Source organism: Telmatherina bonti, assembly GCF_933228915.1.
Source record: "Telmatherina bonti genome assembly, chromosome: 1".
NCBI lineage: Eukaryota > Metazoa > Chordata > Actinopteri > Atheriniformes > Telmatherinidae > Telmatherina > Telmatherina bonti.
The window spans coordinates 22,892,332-22,914,415 of record NC_136619.1 but is presented as its reverse complement, the minus strand read 5'-3'; the positions used below and the strand labels follow the sequence as shown (position 1 = coordinate 22,914,415).

At 38.9% G+C, this 22,084-nt stretch overlaps 1 protein-coding gene across 1 annotated transcript; it reads right to left on the bottom strand.

The window, feature by feature from the left end:
- Positions 1 to 17,863: 17,863 nt before the first annotated feature.
- On the bottom strand, positions 17,864 to 22,084 carry LOC306756735 (protein phosphatase 1 regulatory subunit 3E). Its single transcript, XM_079241575.1, has one exon. It carries the CDS (start codon positions 22,067 to 22,069, stop codon positions 21,152 to 21,154), a length of 918 nt encoding a protein of 305 aa, XP_079097701.1. The 5' UTR covers positions 22,070 to 22,084; the 3' UTR covers positions 17,864 to 21,151.

Genomic DNA, 22,084 nt, shown 5'->3' with positions numbered 1-22,084 from the left:
AAAAAGTTTTACTTTAAATTAAATATTATTTTTTACAAATTGTCAAGGCTAAGTTTAAAATATTATATAAAACCTTCAGGAACATTTAAAAAAAAAAAAACTTTTTGTCTTGCAGATATACTCCAACTCGTCTAGGTGCTGAAGGCCCCAAAGAAGTCCTACTTCAAGCATTTTTGTTGGGGAATGAAAAAAAAGGAAATCTTAAATGAAATCTGAGTTGAGTTTTATTCCATTTCCAACTGTCATCAGTAGGAGTATAACACTGCTGGATATGTGACCTCACAGATGATATCACATAATCATGCCATAATGACATGATTCAATAAAAAGGGCTGTGGTAATTTACCTTGATACTTGATGCTGTGACAGCTGGCGCTAACTCGGCAAAAGAAAACTCTTTGCTTATTTGCACCACTAGATCTCTCTAAATACTGCCAAACAATGTAATTTTTATTGGACAGTGTTGTTGATGAAGGAGATCATTAATCTTTTTACCAATCCTCAGCAGATGAATCTAATGGTCCATGATGAAAAAAGTCTGCTGTGCTGTAAATGATTCAGAGTTGTGTGTCATATTGCAGCGTACTAAGTCATCTGGGCTTTGCTTGTGTGAGCTAAATCTAGGAATGTTTTGTTGTGTTTGTCTGAGCCTCTGTTAGTATTTCTGTGGTGTGAATCATATCTTTGATTGTGCATAATGTCTGAGTGTGCATCAATTCGAGTAAGCATGGGGAGGTGTGTGTGTGTCTTCACATGTGGGTGGCTCATCCCCAGATGTGCAGAGCAGGTGGTCACATTATTCTCTTGTGAGCTAAACTGCAGGCAGAGGAGGCCAACTCGCTCACATTCTCATGTATCACAATCTACACAAGGACAAGAAGAGATCTAATTTAAAACCCAGTCTCTCTGTGCTTAAGGTTCACTTTATGCATGTCTGTCTGCAGGCTCTCATAAGTGTGCGTGATTGAGCACATGTGTGTTTATCATGATGCCTCACCTCAGCTCTCCCACAGCTTCCCAGCAGCTTCCCGAGGATGAAAGCGAGTGAAACCCCAGACTAGTGGGGCTCCACAGCCAATTAGGATTGTTTATTTAGCCAGCCGCGGCCGCCTAACAGAACAGGAGCACACAGCCAGTCACACAGGCCTGCAGGGGAAATCTCTCCTCTGTTGCTTTCCCTCTTTTTCCACTTCTTCATACTCCACTGGCTCTGCATCCTCTCTTGCCTTTCTCCACTCTTTCTTCATTTATCTGCTACTTAGATCCAGTTACATGTGACATCTTCCTTGTAGCCTTGTGCCAGAGGTCATCATCAACAATCAGGTTTGATTGCTTTTGTTTGGGATGTAATTGTTGCTATTTGAGTTACTGTACATATCCACCCCATATGTAGCACTTGTACATGTTCACAGATACTGGATCATTTATTATTTTTGCTCTACACCTAAGATTTAATTGTTTTTGTAAAATAATGGCCTAGTTTTGGCAAGGCCTGTCACAGATTATTGCATATCTCAGCAGTGCAGCGTCTGCATTTAGCCAGTCTTCAGGGTTATTTAGACTCGGAACATTTCAGTACTGTGGTTTTCTCCCTGTCTAAGCTTTACTAATTTCTGACTTGTGTAACTTCTCCAAGCTTTAGTCTGTTGTTTTTAGTATATAAAACTAAAATGGTGAGTTATATCTATATAGGATGTCACATGCATATTACCTTCTCTTTGAGAAAGAAAAAAATGAAATCCCTACTGACTTCTCACTCTCCACACCAACTGTCCAATATGCAGGATTTGTCAACTTGAAAGGGATTCACAGTGAAGGGGGTAGCTATCAACCAGTTTCTTCTCCCTCATCCATCACTATGATCAGGATTCTACCTTCTTTCCTTCTCTTCTTCTGTCCTTTTTTCCTTCTCTCAACTATTCTTTTTCTATCCTCTTGCCATCAGCACAAATGTCCCATGATGGATTGGCTCACTGACTGACACCAGGGAGGAGAGGTGGGTATTGGGAGTCACACCTCATGCATTTTCAAACATGTTGTACAATCTAATTGTGATTGGATTTAATAGTTCGAGGTGTCTTTCCAACAGAAAATCAAGAGGGATTACATGAATGTATGTGAGTGTATGTGTGTTTATATGCATATGTATGTATATATACCTATATGTACACACATACTTGCATACATAAACACTTGCAAACCACGCCTGGGGCTTTTGCTTCTTGGGAAGTGGAAAATGTAAAAGGATCTTTGTGTATCTCTGCCCACTTTTGCTGTACCAGAATGCCTGAATAGCAGGGGAAGTACCTGTTTACTTCAACACACAGTCAGTAACCCAATCGGTGTGTCCGACAAGTACCAAAGGAGAAAATGACCAGCATGTTCCTTTGCTGGCATGCAGCCATCTTGAGAGTTCCCACCAAGGTCAGAGTGCAGACAAACAAAAACTCTTCAGGTAAGAAGTTTAGAATGCAAATGCACTTTTAAAAAAAAAAAAAAAAAAAAAAAAGCAAAAAAAAAGAAAAGCACATGAAATAAATCACTCAGATGTGATTAGAATTTCAGCAAATCAATGGAATAAAGAAAGTGATTCAAAATTTAAGAGTTTAGTTTACTTGCAAAGTAACTCGAGTTGGAACAGAAGTCTGTTCACTAACTCATTCCACATGGGTGCCTGTGGTGTGGGCCTGCCGTGACCACAGTGCCTGTGCATGTGCTTGTGTGTTTACCCTTCCTCAAACCTTCACTCAACAACATGGACATTGCTGTGGAGAACCAAAGATCGTGGAAACCAAAAGCTGCCTGATATCGTTTTACAAGACTTGACAGCTCAGATGAGTAAACCTGGGCGGCTGAGATCGGGTAAAAGACAGAGTTGACTCATTTCTGTGCATTCTTCATGTGTGTGTTCATTGACTACCTGAAGCCTGCACATGTTGATGTTGAAAATAACTCTTAAAGTGTTTTACAGGGGCTTAATTGTGACTTTTTTTCTCTACATTTTAGATTTAATGGAGTTGGTTTTGGCACAAATACAATGTGTGTAAAGCAAGAAGAGGAAGTCTAATTACTTACTTTTGCCACCGTAATCATGTGTTATGGAATAGCATCAAAACTGGGAAAGTGTAATGCTATGTTGCAGAAAGAAAATGTCAGTTAAGCAGATTTATTTGGGTGGTTTTTTTTTCTTTTGCTTTGAAATCATGTTTAGAAAAATTAATTCTCATTAACAGGTTCAGAGTTAACTTTCTACTTTTTCAATCACTGTACTTTATTTTCATTACCAATAAAAAACTTTTCACATGTTTATGGAAGCTGTTCAACGGGGATTTACTGAATGACAGTTGAGATCAAGCATTTATTTGAAGAAGTGTTACCAGATTTTGCCAGCATTGTGCTAAATTAATCATTTAACTTTCACACAAATGAAAAGGCCAGAAAAAACGTTTGTTTGTGTTTTTCTGTTTGTTTTGTCAAGAATAAATAAAAATGTTTTTGGCAAATGGTTTAGATGTTAAAAAGAAGAAATTAATAACAATGAAATAACGATGAATTGGTTGAAAATCTCAAACAGTACTGTTATAACAAACATTTTGTTCCCAGAGACAGAGATTGGCTCAGTTTTTTTCCCCATAATCTTTAAAAGAAATTTGCCCAAGTCACTGCAAATTTACCTCTACCAAACGGTAGACCAGTACCTTAAGGGATCATTTCCTCCACTACCTCCAAATCTGAATAAAACATCAGTTTAAGTGAATATCTGAAATCATATACTGAGATATCTAATACCTACTTCTGTATCTAAATTGTAGAAGTGTGGATGTCCAAATCCTTCTAAGCACCTTCACCCTGATATGCTTTGTCAAAGGTTTGGCCAATTATGGACTTTGCAGAACATTTCACCTCTTCTATAACTTCATTCTTTTAGACAGAATCTAGTGGCCTATCGCTTCCATGTTGGGAGACACAGAGTCTAATCGTCTTGACAACACTGAGACAACTTTGGGCTTCACGTTTCACATTTGCTCCAGCTGTTCCTTCAGCCTCTGGTATTATTCAGTCTTGTCATGGCTCTTCATCCGGATGATAATGTCAGCAGGGATTAGTGCATTAATCACACCTGTACTTCTCAGCACCTTGTCCACTCGCAGGCTCTAGGGCAGGGGTGTCCAAAGTCGGTCCTCGAGGGCCGCTGTCCTGCAGGTTTCCCATGTATTCCTGTTCCAACACATCTAGCTTCCACTAAATGGATCAAACAGCCAATGACGTGCACAACTGATTAAGCTCTACTTCTAATTAATTTGAATCAGGTGTGTCTGAGCAGGGATACATAGAAAACCTGCAGGATTCTGGCCCTCGAGGACCGGAGCTGGACACCTCTGCTCTAGGGCATTGTCATGTCCAGCCACTTCTGGTGTTGTAGAGGGACTTATGGATCTATATCTTATTCTTAGCAGAGATGTGCCTGTGTACCAGCATAATCTTTGCTAAAATATTAAAGACTCTATCTTGTATTTTGTTTGTTGTAGCAGGGGCCTTTAATGATTGAGGTCCTGCTAATGTACTGCTATGGCCAGAGCCACTGCTGTCTTTCAGGCTGTCTTTTCCTGCCATCAGTAGGATTTTTTTTTTTTTTTTATCAGCCATTTCCTCAGCCCATCACATGGAGGAGTCTGGGCTTTCAAATGATTTCCTCTTCACCCTTATCAGCCTCTATCCTCTCTCGCCTGAGGGACTCTCATCATTTAAACCTAGGGAGGACTCTTTCTGATATATTTATCCTTCATTCTAGATATTACTTGAGTGAAGCTTCTTTTCTTTTTGTGAATGGATCCGTCCATGCATTGTGTTTTTCCACTGACATCTCTTCCTGTCGTCAAGTAAATTAGATAGATGCAGACATAGAATGGAGAAAAGGGCAGAGATGGAGAGATAGAGATAAATAGAGAAAGAGATGGAAGTAAATGTGATGGAATAGATAAACTAAAGACAATGAGGTCAGTTTCTTCAAAGTTTTGGGACTTAAAATGATAATTTTTTTCTTAAATGTGAATGGCCTCCAGATACTTGATGAATCATTAAAAGGGTCATGCACAATCAGTCTTTTTTTTTTATTATTATTCACACACAGTGGAAACATATCTAAGTGAAAATATTGTCTGGTGTGCGCTTAGTACATCACAGTCTTTCTTTTACAGTCTGTCTTCTTTACTGTCAGGTTGGCAGAACTGCTGCTGGTCTGCAGACTGCCAGGGCTATTGTTTTCATTTCCCTTCCATTAAACACAGCCTTAGGAGAAAAAAGAGCGAAAACAGAGAGGAGGACGGAGAGGAGAGGTGTGGAACCATCTCGGGAGTGTCTGTTGCTACTAGACAGCGTGTTTATCATAACAGCTGCTGTCCACAGGGGAAACTTGGCTAGATACATCAAAGGCTCATTCGCAGCCCACCTCCACCATCTGACACACAACCATGCAAATGGGAATATCCAAATTCACATGCTATCCCTTTGTCCTTACATTTAATGGGCAAAATATACTGAAAGTAAAAAAGTCTATAAAAGACTTTCTCCCAGGTTAAAGGAAGCTATGTTCCATCCTTGGTTACCTAAGCTGTTAGCTATTAACAGTGAGTTCTGTTTTTACCATTGTTCTGGTTTTTGTGTAAATGAATTAAAGTTCCATTTGAGTGGCGCCCCTTGTATATGCCAACACATTCTTCAGATTGAGAGCTGAGCTGGCCACACTTCAACACATCTCTCTCTCTCACAGACTCTTTAATAGGCAGCAGCCCTTACAATCCCCCCTAAAAGACAGAAAGAGAGGGGGATGAGGGGATCCAATAAGAGCATTTAATACAGCCATTTTACCAGACCCCTCAAAGGCTCAGAGGATGAGGTTACAATTTATTTTCCTGTTAAGTTTACCCATGAACTGGAGAGGGAATCCAAACATGCTGCTTTGCTGCCATCGTGAGGCAAAGATAAAAAACTACTGACTTGTTATAAATAATAATGATAATAATAATAAAAACTTTCTACACCAGAGACATTGACAGGCCTTAGTTCATGCACATAGTCGTGTGCTGCATTTAAATTGACTTTGAAGTTAACTATTTTCATATTATTACAATAATTTTATGCTAACATGCTGTGAATGGGAGAATCAATGTGATTGTTGCTGTTTGCTCAGAAGCTATCACTTAAGCAGCCATCTTTTTATCCATATCTATATATATCATATGAAGTTTAATATGAACCACATATGAACCATGCATAAAATAATACAATTTTCATGATTTGGGATCTGCATGCAATCAAACTGGATTTAAAATTAAACAATTGGGATGTAATTGCAGTCTTTCAAGTTTAATTTAAATGGTTAAACAAAAATGTGCTATAAAGCATTTAGGGATTGCAGACATTGCTGTGCAAAGTCTCCTTGTTTCAGGGACTCAAAAGTAACTGGATAATCAACATTACTGGTAATAATATAGTTATTGTTAATATTTTGTTGAGAATAGTTTGCAGGCATTGACTGACTGACTTCTTCAGAGGTTTTTGGTCTAATTTAGGCTTTCTATTTCGGAAGCTGAGAAATGGTTTGCAACTTGTGGTGAACCCTCCCTTCATAAAGTCTTCTCTTCATGGGAGATTTAGAGGCTGATCCACCTAATTTCTAGTGTCTATCACTTGGGTAGATGCTGCGAAGGTGGTTTTCATCAATATGGAAAGAATCTTTCCATCATCCACGTCCGTTTTCCTCCATGGATCTCCAGACCTTTTTGCATTCCCAAACTTACCAATGCTTTTTCTTTCACTCAGTGTGACAAACTGTTAACTTTCTCCCTCCTGAAATTTCTACAATCTCTCTGATGAAATTTCTTCTTTTTTCAGCCATAGGATGGTCTGTTTCACACTCATTGAGAGGTTCTTGGACTGCGTGTTGCAGGTTTACATCATCAGCTTCCAAATGTAAATAGCATACCTGGAATAAACCTCCGACTTTACCTGCTTGACTGAGTTTATGATGCAACATCTCATGAAGCTCATGAATTATTTTTGGTTCCTTGAAAAAAAAGCATCTACATAAGTTGTATTTCTTTAAATTTCCTCAAATTTGGATGTAAATACCAAGCTGAGTCTGCACTTTAAACCTATATTGATTATAATTGATTGAGTATGTTCTGATAAACACATACGATTTCATGCCAAAGATGCTAAAAAACACATGGACCAGGCTGTATTATGAGGTCCTTTGAGATAATATTTCATCAGTCTATGAAAAAAAAGTTGGTACTGTTTTTACAAGTTGGTACTGTTGTGTGTGCATGTGTTTTCTTGTTGTTTTAAATGCATCTGCAAACCTCACTGTAATGCAAAACTGGCCATTTCAGCAAATGCAAAGTCATATTTAATAAATCAATATATTTAATATATCATATAAAATAGATCAAAATCATCGTTATTTTGCTTTCACAGAACCAAGTTGTTCTAATAAAAGGCTGTGGCAGCAGCAGACTACAAGCTATAACAAGAGCTGATGGAAAGCTGCTCTGACCTCAGGCTTTCTATTGATCATGAATTGCAGCTGCTGTGTTTGTGTGTTAGACAAACAAGGGGAAAACCACATTGATGGTTTAATGTCTTTATCTTCATTTTCTTGCAAAAGTCTGTATCAATAAGGGCTCTTATGTCTGTCTGCTGAGCGTGTGTTAAAACGTTCTCTCTCCTGTCCCTGAGGCAGGCCAGCTGAAACAACACAAAGTGGAGGACAGTTAAGAGCCCTGATCTGTCTGTGCCAAAATCTTGAGCCCTCCACTTATCTCCTGCCAAAAATCTTCATCGTGGCACAGAAGTGTCATCTGTGTTTGCTGCTGCTGTGATGAATTAGCTGAGGACTTATAGTAATATCTGTACTATACAAGTTAACGAGACACTGGTGATGGCTGAATTTGGCGACTAATCACCTCACCAGATTGGGGTCTCATCTATGATGAAGCCACACATCACCATGGCAACAGCAGAGTCCTTGGAGAGGTGAAAGCAAAAGAAGAGGAAGGGTTAGACACCATTATTACACCTGGTGGTTGAGTGCTGTACATGTGTAACATTTGTTCTGATGCACATGGGAGAAGAGGAGATTTAAATGCCATAAGCAAAGTTCTGGCTGTCTGACTGGGGTCTGTCAGCACCAGTCAAAGTGACAACAGTCATGCTAATACACAAATAGGCGTAGACATGAAAATAGAATAGAAAGGACCAGATGGGGTGTGAGAGGGTAAGAAAGGAGAGACCGTCGGCCTGAGTGATTCAGACAGTTTGAGGACGTGACATTTCTCATCACTGACAGGGACAGAGGAAGGAACAGTGGCTCTCCTGCCAGAAGCATCCCATTCTGGGATTTGTTGTCTTTGATCTTCTAACCTGTGCCTTATCAAGACTAATAAGACACTTTTTGAGACTGTGAGCAAGAAGGCATAAAGGCTTTCAAACAAAGCCTCATTCATTAACCCGCTTTGCACTGAGGATTTATATCATTTTAAAAGGATTAGACTGCGTGTGCAACTGGCAGGCTGTGCTGAGCAGCAGATGTGGTTTAGCTATCCAGGATTAAAGAGTTCCTCGCTGACTTTGACAAAGCAATACTCAAGTAATTGCGTGGGAGCAGACCATGAATCATTTCCTTAAAAGGTCACGTTGAATAGATGCTGGACTAGGACAAAATTAATGGGGAGAAACTACGCCGATTGGATGTTAATATGAGTTGTGTGTTGACAGTGAACAAATTCCACATGCTGAAATTTATTTCACCAAATTTGACCAGGATCCAGGGATTTGTTTCCCTGCTGTTGCTCACAATAATTGGTATAGTTCTGTTTTATATAACTCTAACTTAGATACTTTTATCTGCTTATAGGAACACCTAAGACAGCTATTTTAGAATATTGACACAACAATGCACAACATAGATTGATTGAAGAAAGAATAAAAGAGGCATAAAGAGGCATCTTTCACTAATATATATATATATATATATATATATATATATATATATATATATATATATATATATATATATATATATATATATATATATATATATATATATATATATATATATATATATATATATATATATATATATATATATATATATATATATATATATATATATATATAATGTATTCAGGGGCAGCATAGTGGCGTACTGGTTAGCACTGTGGTGTCACTGCAACAATGTTGCTTGTTTGAGCCTTGGTTCTTTGTGACTGGTGCTGGGTACAAACTGTGACCTTTCTGTGTGGAGTTTGCATGTTCTCCCCATGTATGCATGGATTCTCTTTGGGTTTGATCACTTTTCATATGCATAAAAGTGTCTGCCAATTGAATGTAGATATTAGCATTAAAGATGTGGTTTAACAAGCTGGAGGTTTCTCTTGTTATTCTTCTTCAACTTGAAGGCATAGAGTTTTACAAAAAGAATGAAACATTTTGATTTATCATACCACAGTGGGAAAAAAAAGTATTTATCCTCAGTTCATGCTAAATCAACTTGGGTCTGACAGCTGTTGTTACTCATATTGCAAGCCCATACAGCGATTTCCATCAGAAATACACCTTTCAGGAAAATAAACAGTCATTCATCACTGTTTTCCAGCCTTGTCTCCTCATTTGCAGACATTGGCAATATTTTATGAACATATTTGGACAGGAGAGGGCAGCAGTGAGTATGTTTTAGTCCTCAGGAGTAAAAGACACCATATGCAGTCTCAGTGCACACATGCATGAAGAGATCAGTATGGCCCATCACACATAAATAGTTTCTTCTACACGTGTGCACATGCTAAAAATATTTTTGGAAAAAGAAAAAAATATTTAGCACAGTATAACAATGGATCCTGAAGCAGCACAATCATCTGTAAATCAACGTTAAAGAACGTTAATTTTACTTATGTTTCTTCTTTTTTTCAGTAGATAATGAGGCCACAAGAACAAAATGTGGCTCAGCTGCAAAGAATGAAACTGGTTTAGCTGGTTTTTACTGAACTAGATAGAACTACACTTCCTTGTACTGATGCTAAATAACACATAGACAATCATATACCTTTATATCTTTGTGTAATGTGTAGTTTATATGACCAGCAGAGAGAAGGGTCAGCAGCAGAAGTAGAAATATTTCTGTTTAAAAAAAACCCATAAAAAACAGGAAGGTTAAATGTAGACTGAAAGGTTTTCTGTCTTGAACTCTCTTCACTTTTTCTGATTTTGGGACTGTATGCTCAGCTCGGTACTGTATCGAACAGGAATATCTCAAAACTAACCTCTGCGTGCAAATCCTACCTTGTAAAAAGCTACAGCACATCCAGTCACACATCCCCTCCATGTGACCTTCCCACGTCTCTAGGAGGGATTCAGAGAAATGTAAGAGCTTTGGGATGGCAACCAGACAAACAGAGGAGAAAGTGAGTGCAACAACATAATTATTTCATGAGACCTGCTATGAGTACTGTGCACCCAAAGGCAACAGGGTCTACAGAGGTGCAGCATCTAGGGTGAAAATGATATGATTCAGGTTACCAAAGGCAGACACATGGAAGAGAGGACAGCCTAAATATACACATAGCACTCTCACACAGAGATATTCCTGCATGCATACATAAACTCCCTGAATTTTTACATTCATGCATTGCTGCTGCTTCATGCTGGATATATCTCAAAATTCCCCACTTGCATCTATGAGGAGAGATGCCTGCTAACAAATATCTGTTGTGACAGCGGTCACGTTTTGCTGAATCACTCACGCGTCGAGTCCCTCTCCCAACAGCAGACGGGTATATATTTGGTAGTGGGGATGGGGATAGCAGCTAGAGACTTTATTCCCTGTGACAAAGTGCCCATGGTAGCCCCACAGGATTGACAATGGTAAAGAGGCAGAAATGTGCTTCTAAAGTCCCCCTATGGAGAAAACATACTGTGACAAAACAGTAGAGAGATGGCCTTGAATCCCATTACAGACACACAGCAGGGACACAGTAGTGATCATTTTCCATCTTTTCCATGTGCTGGTCAGCGTATTCTCTTTTGTTTTTACCTCAACTGTACCTTTATTTGCAAAGGTGAGACAAACTGATCCAGGGCGTTTAAAAAAAATGCAAACTAGTCTCTTAACGTTAGGGAGATATCAGCATACCGCTAAAAATAGCCGTTTTGGACAATAATATTACCCATTGTGGCATATCAATACCAAAAATAGTTGGGTCTCCTTAGGGGTTAGTTTAGCAGGAACTGAAGATCGGACCTTTAACCTAGCTGACACCTTTGAGACAAGTTGGAACAAGAACTGTAATTAAACTCGCCTTATCAGAACATCCGCATGCCTAATGTCTTTTCCCCAAGTGAAAGGCCTACCCACAACTATTTCACCACAGCATATTACAGATGAATTATACAAAATGTATTGTAATATCTCTGCTTTAATAAATAAATATTTTTTACACCTGGCAGTCTAATGTGGACAATCAACTTCATATTTGAGCTGTGTACATGTAGTTTCACACCAAAATGTGAAATAGTGGCATTGGTCCACAGAGAAACATCTAATGTGGCTAGGTCTGTATCTTTAACCTATGAAGCCAAACATATATTTGATGCATACAGTTTCTGATACCTTTTGCTTTTGCATCACTTTTTCATAAAAACTTTGCTTTAAGTCTTGTTGAACAAAATCTGATGTTGATAATGATAATGATAATAGATAGTAGGAGACTACAGTGAAAATGTTTACATATTACGCGGTGATAAATGGTAAACATTCCTCCCAAAAATTGTAAATTTTTTGTGGTATTTTGTTAAAAGGTCAAACAAAGATATAATATTAAAAAATGTGACTTTTTGATCCATTTTATTTTATGGGTCTGGTATTAAACGGTTTAAAATCATAATACATTTATTAATTGTATTATGTGCATGAAACTGTGATGCATACTCCTAATGATGTCAATGATTGCATTTTTAAGACTCCATAAATGCAACATGTTTACATTTTCTTGCTAATCATAAAAAGCTCATTACTTTGCTTTTATTTTATTTTTCCTATTACAATTAGTCTGCTGCGATGGACTGGCAAGCTGTCCAGGGTGTACCCTGCCTGTCGCCCAAAGCCGGCTGGGATAGGCTCCAGCTTCCCCGCGACCCTGAATTGGAATAAGCGGTTCGGAAAATGAATGAATGACTGAATGAACATTTAGTCTGTAAATGGTATTGCACTAGTGGTAGTAGCTCTTATCATAATGTGTATGTATCTTGTTGGGATTTTACACTGAACTGTTTCTGGGAGAACATTTGGTCTGTGAAGTAAAGATTTTGTCCCACACTAGATTGGATGCTATAATGCTGCTGAGGGATATCTGGAGGCACTTCTGACAGTTGTTGAAATACATTATGATGCAAACAGGAAAGTTTTGTTTCTTTGAGTTTTCCAAAGCTCAAGTAATACCTGAAGTAAACAAGTTGAGAGGGAACAACAAGGGTGTGAAGCAGGTGCAAAAAGAAAAAGGATGTTTAAAGAATTTCTTCCCTTGACTGTTATGGTTGGATATGAGATCACTGGCAACATAATTTGTCAGGAATACTAGAGACGCACTATCTGTTTCACTCAGAGAACCTTGGAGGAATTGGAAAGATTTCAATACTTACAGTAATAGTTGTCAGAATTTTGCAGAGTTTTAGGACGTGTGAGTCAAACCAATGATGGAAAACGTGTCATTGCATCAGTTTTAACCTGAATAAAAACCTGGTACAGTTTCAACACTTAGTCTTAGTGCACAAACTTGGTCCAAGTTATTTCTTCTGGCTAGCTGGACTCAGATTCATTGGGAAAATATAAATGCATTGATTTGGTTAGTGCTACACTAGGCAGACTTATTCATTGACAAACATCACATTATATACCTGATGTGTTGTTGCATGTGTGCACAGCCACCAAGGCATCTCTTACAAATCACTGATAAACCTTTGTCACTAAATTTTACTGAAAATGAAATCTTTGCTCTTTGTCAGTAGCTTATCTAAGTGTGATAGAAAGTTCCTTCTGACAGCAGAAATAGCAGACTTGTCAGCTTTGAGCCAATGATGTTTAATGGTTCATTGATTATCTCATCAAACACATTGCACTATATGAATGTGTTCTCAGTCTGTTTGTGATTGTGACGCCCTCAGTTGGACTATTTTATCTCAGTTTTGATGTGCTCTTGAGAGGTGAAAATAGTCTGGATGAGTTGATTATTTATGAGTATGCCTCTGGCCAAGAGTTCTTCACTGGTGCCAGTGCTTCTAATTTACCATGCCTGCAATAGTCTGCTCGTTTTGCTATTGGACAAGCAGATTACACAAGGACAGTGGAGAGGGTGAATTTTAAAAGCAACAATCAGAAGGGGGAAAAAATAAGAGTCCAGAAAAATGCAGATTAAAAAAAAAAATCTCAGCCAACGACATATGCAGGGGATATGAAGCAGCTACTGCGAGAAACTGAGCAGAATATGAAATCGTGCACCACTAAAAAAGAAAACTATGGCGCGTGAAGGAAAAAGAAATGAACCAAGATGTAAAATTGATGAAGGAAAAGTGATGTTGCACCTTTTGTTTTATTCAGAGTTAGAGTCTCTGGTGCAATAACTCCTATGTTTCATATATGAGAGTGAACTTAGCTGGTTTTATTATATAAAGTCTGGAAGCTCTCTGGGGTCCAGCAGGGGATCAGCAGCATACTAAAGAGGCGTGATACAGCTCTGCGGAGGCATATTCTTCACACAAATGACACAACTCATACTTTGAAATTCATTCCAGCCATTCAGTTTCTGACATTTTACATCTCCTTCACACACTACCCATATCATTTTACACATCTATACTACAGCATAGCTTGCTTGTTGTATAACATGAGCGCTTCAAAAGTTTAATGATCTGCATTATGTCATATTTTATGCCAGTGCTTTGATCCACAATGGCTGTCTTTTATGGGCAAAAGTGAAATATATCTCTGAGATTCTTACAGCGGTTGTGATAGCCACATACAGACATCTGCAAAGAGTAAACAAGACAAAAGGAAAAACAAATGTAGTTTTCTTCTGTCCTTATGTGACTTTTCCATTTTCTTGAGTAAAGTGCTAGGAAGAAGTAAAGCAGAAGTGGTATTGCAGCAGTCTGTGTAGTTCTCAGGTTTTTCTGCAACATTAAGAAAGATTAGTATCATTCAAATTATTTTGCTGTAAACAAACATGGGTTTATTCCTTTATCTAGGAAGGCAGCTGTTTTATAAATCATATATCTGAAGTGTGGTATGCAGCTGTGGCACAAGGCCAAGGTTTTGCTGAGAAAAAAAAAAAAAAAAGGGCATTTCCTTTCAAACCTCTCTATGTGAGCTTCTTTCCTAAGCCCAAATATGGCCTAGTGAAACAGAGTATCGTTCTTTCTCATGAACAAAACTTTTTTATTTTTTTTATTAGAGAAAGAGGAAAAACGATTAGGGAAGGAAGAGGTGGTGGGAACGCAGGCAGCCTGATTGAGATTGGATCAGACTCCTGTCACACCTGCTTTTTATCTCCTTGTAACCAAAATAATCGAAGTGAATCTGTGTGTTCTTACGTTTGAGTATTTTTTTAAAGGTCTTATGGAAGTATCAAAACAACATAATGAATTTTCCACTGTTGTGAAAGATCATTTACCAAATCAATTATTCAGATTCAGAGCTTACAAAGACAGCTCGACCCTAAGCTGCAGTCCTGGCCGCTGCAACTGCTGCTGAATCAGCATATCATGGTACATTATTTGTCTGAATGGGTAACATTCATTATTTAAACGGAAAACACGAAGCTAATTTGTCACACTGGCATGATACGGGACTGAAAGACATTTTCAACGAGGTGAGAGAAGCTGCAGGGGCGAGAGAAAAATGGCTATTGGTCTGTGGTCGAGGCTTAATAATGCCAAAGGCCCGGGGGAGAGAACAGTCAGAACAGAATCATCACAAGAACACAATGTTATGTAAGCAGCTGTTGTTACACAGCCCAGACAATGCCGGCTGATTACCTCAGCCTGACAACTGTGCGCTTTGCTGCTACACACACTGAGCTCTTTTTAAAAAAAATGTATTTCCTACATGTGACTGCAACACATCCAACATGCCAAAGGTGATCTTCACAGCTCAGTGACTGGCTGACATTAAATATTTGTAATGCATCTTCCAGACAGTCAAATCACATAAGAGACAGGGACTAATGAGCCCTAATACATTCAAACCAAACTCTCCATGCTTTAATTTCTTGCTTGACTTCAAGATGACACCAAATTAATCTTTTTCCAGCTGGATACTGTGAATTTACAGTATGGTTTTTATGGGACAAGCTGCTGAATACTTCTAATCATAGAGTTAAATTACATCTCACAGCAGGTTTTCTGGGCAAATGAAATGTGAAAGTAGTACTGAAAGTATTACAGTGTTACACTGCACAATTATAATCTGTCAGGAAGCCTTCAACTTAACTATATGGGAAACAAACTTTGACTCAGTTTCATATGAGTGTGGCCCAGCAGCTCAGTAAACAAACTCTGAGGTTTGTATGGAGATAAAACAGGACAGTGTTCTAAATATGACACCAATCTCAACACACAACCCACACAGCAGTACTTCATACATGTTGAACATTACACACATTATATACATATATGCATCTTCCCAAAGGGGAAGGGTTTAGAGAGAAAGCATGTGTTTTAGAGAAGGCTGTCGATGGACTACATTTTGTGATTGAATAAATACTTGCACATGATCTCATATGAGGCTGTGACGTTTTAGAATTGTCATAACATTTTCATTTTACATTTCCTTCTTTCTCTCTTTTACTTTGCCCTGTCAAACAAGACAGTAGAATTCACATTACATTGTTAGTAGACTTTAACTTTCCTTCTGCTAAACCTTGTAAAGAACATTGAACCAATCCTGATTTCTGGCTGGTGAGATCATTTGCTAAATGAGAAGCTAATAAAATCTTAGGAAAAGTCAGCAAAAGCCACATTGGTGTGATTTGTTTTTGTTGCAGAGAGGAGCTGCATAAATCTAAATGAAATCAGATGATGCGAGCCATCATGACTTACCAAAAGATCTAAAAACTTCCAGAGAAGTTGATACAAATTATTTGAAAGCATAGAAATAATAGAGATTGCACAGTGGCATAGTGGTTAGCACTGTGGGGCGAGGTTTGGACAGTGGCCTTTCTGTGTGGAGTTTGCATGTTCTCCCCGTGTGTGCAGGGTTCTCTCTGGGTACTCCGACTTCCTCCCACCATCCAAAGACATGCATGTTAGGTTAATTGGTTACTCTAAATCACCCCTAGGAGTGAGTGTGAGTGTGTGGCCCTGCGATGGACTGGCGAGCTGTCCAGGATGTACCGTGCCTTTCGCCCAAAGACTGCTGGGATAGGCTCCAGCTTCCCTGTGACCCTTAATCGGACTAAGGGGTTAGGATAATGAATAAATGAAAAAATAACAGGCACTGGTCTTCATTTTCAGACAGAAAAAGAATTCTTGTTTTTTAGCTATTAATGGAGATTTATGTTGTTCCAATCCTTCACCTGGAATCATCAGTAAGTAAGCAGACCAAGCCAATCCACTTGGTTTCACTCCTTCACAGGGCCAGAGTCAAGCAGACTCTAGCAGGGGTGCCAGTTGGAGCTACCTGAGCTGTTGAGCTCTTCACACCTCAGATACACACAAACTTGCTGACTCCGTGGTGTTATTTCACGTCTGCTCAAGGCAGATGGCACCTGCTTTCTTGGCTTCAGTGTAGGAATTACTTAATGATAGCAGGACAGAGAGATAAGACATTACGGAAATTATGGCCAAATGACCAACATGCCTGCACACACCAGTAGACAAATGACTGAAACAGCATTAGGCTCCATTGCTGGTAATGTCCAACAGATCCACAATCCTTTCTTGAGCATAACTTGCTTTGCACTAGTTAGGCAGACTGTGTTAGCTGTGCAAGCGCCTCACTCAGAATCAATTTGATAAAAACAAACATCACAGGGAAATTCCATTAGTCTCATAGTCAGTGAGTGACAATTTGCAACTACCATCATCATATTAATGCTGTTTGTTCTGTGCAATATGAGGTTTGCAGAACTACTTTTGCAAAGTCTGATAAAATTTTCTGGTGAGTAGACATTAGAGTGGGACAATTTAATGGGCATTAAATTAAAAAAAAAAAAAAAAAAGGTATAAAAAAGTTTTAAGAGACCAGTCAATGTTGGATTTAAAACAACCAGTCTGCATATTTATCAATACTGCCCACTGTATAGTCATACGTATACGCAGATTCATATATATATATGCACAAATATATTTAAATGAGGCATGTAACTGCTATACACACACAAAAAAGTAATATTCTTCCCATTTTATTATCTTTACTATGTTGTGACTTGTAATTTAGCTTTAACTTTGGGATTGCAGCATCCTATCCTGCCTCAAGCTCCATCCCCCCCTTTGTAAACAGAGCGGGAATGGTTTCAGGCAGCAATCGATGCAAGGGCATGTCATGAGGCAGGTCTACAATGGCGCTAGCTTCAGCACACTGCAGTGAGCTGCTTTATGTGGTCTGACAGAGGCTTGACCATTCACACAGAGCAACACCTTGGGAATGCACACACTCAGTGCTGCGGCCACGACAGTGCCAATGTCACAGTAACATTAAATAAAGGTTTAGTTTTGAAATTCCATTTGGTGATTGTGAGCTTAAGAAACAGAATGATCTATTTCCATCACAAAAGCTTTTTATTGGACATTGTTTTAACAAAATACAGGCTACAGTAAAGGCTAAACATAATAAAGGTATGCTTCAAGTGTACGTGCAAACGTGGTTAAAATTCACAGCAAAAACACATACTAGACATCTTACAGTGCAGATGTTATAAAACAAAAAAATGGTTGCATAGAATTTCAGGACATTTCTAACAAGAAAGTAAACAAACAAAAAAAAAAAACATCAGTGCAATTGAATGATTATCACACAGACAGATGAGCTTTCCATACTGAGACACAAGAGCAGTACAACAGAGCAAAGATTGGAAAACATTTTGTTTAGAAGCTAGTTCACACCTCTTTCCATCCTCTCGCAGCATTAGACCTGCTTTGACCTCGTTTGCTCAGTATCAGCTACAATCATAAGTCACTCATGCAAAAAGTTATCAAACACCAAAGTCGATCCTGACATGTCCCTCAACATAATCCACAGTTCTACAATCATGTTATTCCTCAAGAAACAAGCACTTTCCACCTCCTACATCTCTGTGAACTTACAGTTTACTGAGGCAGTGTACACCAACAAATGTCCAGGTAGGTTTCAAGATACACTGCTCTATACTGGCACATCTAAAAAGGAAAAAATAATATAGCACATTTTTTGTGAAAGAAAACTCTTTGAGACTAAATATTTAGCTTGAATATTTCTAATCCTAACATTAGCCTCATGATAAACGATTCTGAAGACTTAATAACTTGACAGGCTCATTAGATAACAAATTCACCAAATGGATCTTTCGGTAACACTTTAACTGCTTAAAATATACAACACAGGACAGTAATAGGAAGACATTCAATATGAAACACTGACACATTTAGATACATTTTTTCGTTTACTATTTGTCATGGATTTCTGACGCTAACTGCTATGTATACATGGTGATAATCTGATGGGAGCACAGGCCCTTTGTCTTTATGATTGGGATGGAACGATAACAACAGCACTGTGGGAAACAACAGGCTAAGACTGAGTTCTAGTATCAAATCTCATCTCCTAGAAAATACATTTATCATTTTTAAGTCACAGCGTGGTGACAGATGTGATGAGGCCATAGTCATTAAAAGTCACACTTTGTAAAACACTAAAATAAATTCATCACTTGAAGAGAAAAATAAAGTCTAAAAGTCATTTGTGTCTTGAAACCAACACTATTGCAGTCTAAAACAAGTAATCTGACCATTTTCAAACTAACAATCCAAGTTTTGATGGGCAGGAACGAGCTGGTATTAATGCATCTCTCTGTCCTGCATTATTTGCCTCATCTCCCATTATAATGATGCTGTATGGTATTACACAACATGGATACTTAAAGTGTACACATAAGTGGACAATATGTCAACACACTTATTTAACAACATAAAATACTATGAGCTCTTCCATGACTTGACCATTTTTAGTCACAATTTTTAGCAGATGAGACAAATGTAGTCCTGCACATGGTAAAGCTTCAGTAATGTGCTGTAACATATCACTTGATCATCTCTCAGTTAATCTAAACTAATCAGCTTTAGCCTTATGGTCCTGACATGTGATATTTGAAGACAAACAGCACTGATGTATTCACAGCGGAACTGCACCAAAAACTAAGTGCTCACAGAAATGGTCTCCATCAACATACCCGCCTCATTAAAATGGAACGCTTCCTATCGAGGCAAGGGTGATGTAAACAAAGGCCAAGGTGATGTTCAGCTAACAGTCTGTTGGTCTTCTAGTTTCTGGACTTTTGCCTTGTGCATGTACACTGGAATTATCAAGTGAGCTTAAAATATGCAAGCAAGACAGATTTTAATGAATGAAAAAGCTCTTTTTGCCATGAAGTTAAATTAGGAAGACCACAATACAAACTGTTGATCAGAAAACTGTTCAGTGTATAACATCTATCAGTGGCTAAACTACATAAATGAAACAATGTGACAGTTTGAATAAAATAAAGGTATTATCAGCCAGTGTGATGGTTCACATGTTTTTGGTCATTTGTATGGAGTGTAAGGAGCAGCAATATACTTGTACAGTGAAGACTATCAAGAACCTTTGCAGCAGCAAAAGCCGGTTGAACACAGTAATCTGTAAATGCTACTTTGTCTACGGAGAGAAGTGCTCTGCAGAAAACACAGAGTAACACAGCGCAATCAGAACCTTAGATATCTAATAAGCATCTTTTCAAACTTGTGCATGTAAAATAAAACACATTTGTTTAAATGTAAAAAAAATCATAATAGCTGCGTAAATAACATCTGCTATAAACCTGAAGACGAGAAAGTCCACTCTGTGAGGTAAATTTAACTTTTTAAGAGTCTGGTTTTTCCTTGTGGAAACAACAATCCCCAATCTAGACTGAGAATAATAAATCCCATTCTTTAGAAGAAGATCCCTTTCAGTTAGGGGCACATATGAACTATATTATTATTCTTTTATATTTAAATAGATATCTGGAGATATTAATAAATATTCTGTTGCCTTTGGTCACACTGTGCTAACTTTTAAATATTCATATGAAAATAAGTTTGGTTTTTTTTTCTAAATTTATGCAGCAGAACACTTGCAGTGGTTGTGATGTGGCTGCAAATTTATGACATAAAGGTGGGTTTTTGACTAGTTTATGCAGTCCCTGGATCATTAAAAAATAAGCTTATTATTTATAACCATAATGTATGTTTGTTCTATTCTAATAGAAAATATTGCACAGCACTTTATGTGTAACGTCCTACATCATGGCATAGAATAAGGCATTTTTAATGGAATGACAGTGAGAAACACTGGCTTGGTGTAACCTGCATATATGTCTTCTGTCTCAGTGAGTGTGTGTTTCTCCTAGAGTGGAAAAAAAAGGAGTTTTTTTTTTCTTCCCTTCATTTACTCAGTATGTTTGCACACATGCAAAATAAAGTGACTGTGTTAAAAACAACATGCCATAAAATAAATTGTACAGCCTTTCCTGAAAATGAGTAGCGAGCCTGAAAGTTGGCATTGCCCGGCACGTTTTCCGTGGCACATTACGTAATGTGAGGAAGCCCTCCCACGGGGCACGACGGTGCACCGAGCCCTGGCATCAAGGCAAAATAGCAAACAACATCCCATCTTTTAGAACCCGATCAGGCTCTCACAGTCAGTGTGTTATCACAAGAGGGTAACCATTTTAAAATATGATGGGTTAATATTTTCTGTCGCAGCATGTGTTCAGCTGACAATGGCAGACATAATCCGAATATAGAAGAGGCTACAGTCAGAAGGAAGATACCCAGGATCAAATGCGTGGATATTACGCACAGAACGTGGTACTATAGACACGGGCACTCAGATAAAGTGAATCCAACCATTTTCCCATTCACGAGGTGGAGACATCTTCAGCCGATGGCGTCGTACTTTGTAGTTGTTCCCGTTGTTGTTATCCCAGAACTCATGCCCACCGACACAGTATTTAATAGCGAACTGCAATGTGCCCCCGTTGTCCAGGTATGTAGGCATGACAATCTTGAAGCGGAATTTATCAGTGATTCCGTTGCTTGAGTTGGGAACGTAAGTGGCCAAACTGTCCATGAATGTTATCCAGTTGTTTAGAGAATAACGCAAAGAGACGCTCTTTTCGAAAGCCAGATTGAGAACGCGCACAAACCCGGAGAGGTTGAATTCGTCTGCTTCCACGCTCTCCAGCAGGACTTTGACCTCTCTGACTTTCTGCTCGAAGCCAGGTAGCGTGCCTGGGTTTGTGAACTGCAGCTCCATGAACACAGTCTGTGAAGGAGCCCGGGGGAATTTCGTGTCCAGGTGATGAGGGGTTGCTTTGGGTAATTTTGCCAGTATGCGCTCCGGCACCTCGGGGTCATCTGCATCGTCGAAATGCTTCACAGAAATCAGCTCCAGACCCAGGGAGTCAGCGAACCGGACTTTTTTCTGACTGCTTGGACTTCGGCTGCGGACAATTTCCAACTTTCCTCTTTCTATAGGTGTAGGCAGCGACTTGCACCTCCGACGGAGATTGGGGCTCTGGGGTTGCTTCAGGAAAATCTCTCTACCCCGCGGCCTTTCGTCCACCACTGGACTCTCCATGGGTTCACATGTTCCGTTTATCATATCAAAATCTTCTGCATCTTCCAGCCTCGGGTTCGCCGCGGCCAGACTCCCGAACAGCCCGGCTATGCAGCTGTAGTTCCTGGGCAGGCAGTTCTTCGGGGGCAGCATGACCGCGACTGGATGCGCAGCGTCGGTTTCCATGCAAAGCCACAGTCC

Coding starts and splice junctions, on each gene's coding strand:
- LOC306756735 (XM_079241575.1), bottom strand. CDS start 22,069: ATGGAAACCGACGCTGCGCATCCAGTCGCGGTCATGCTGCCCCCGAAG.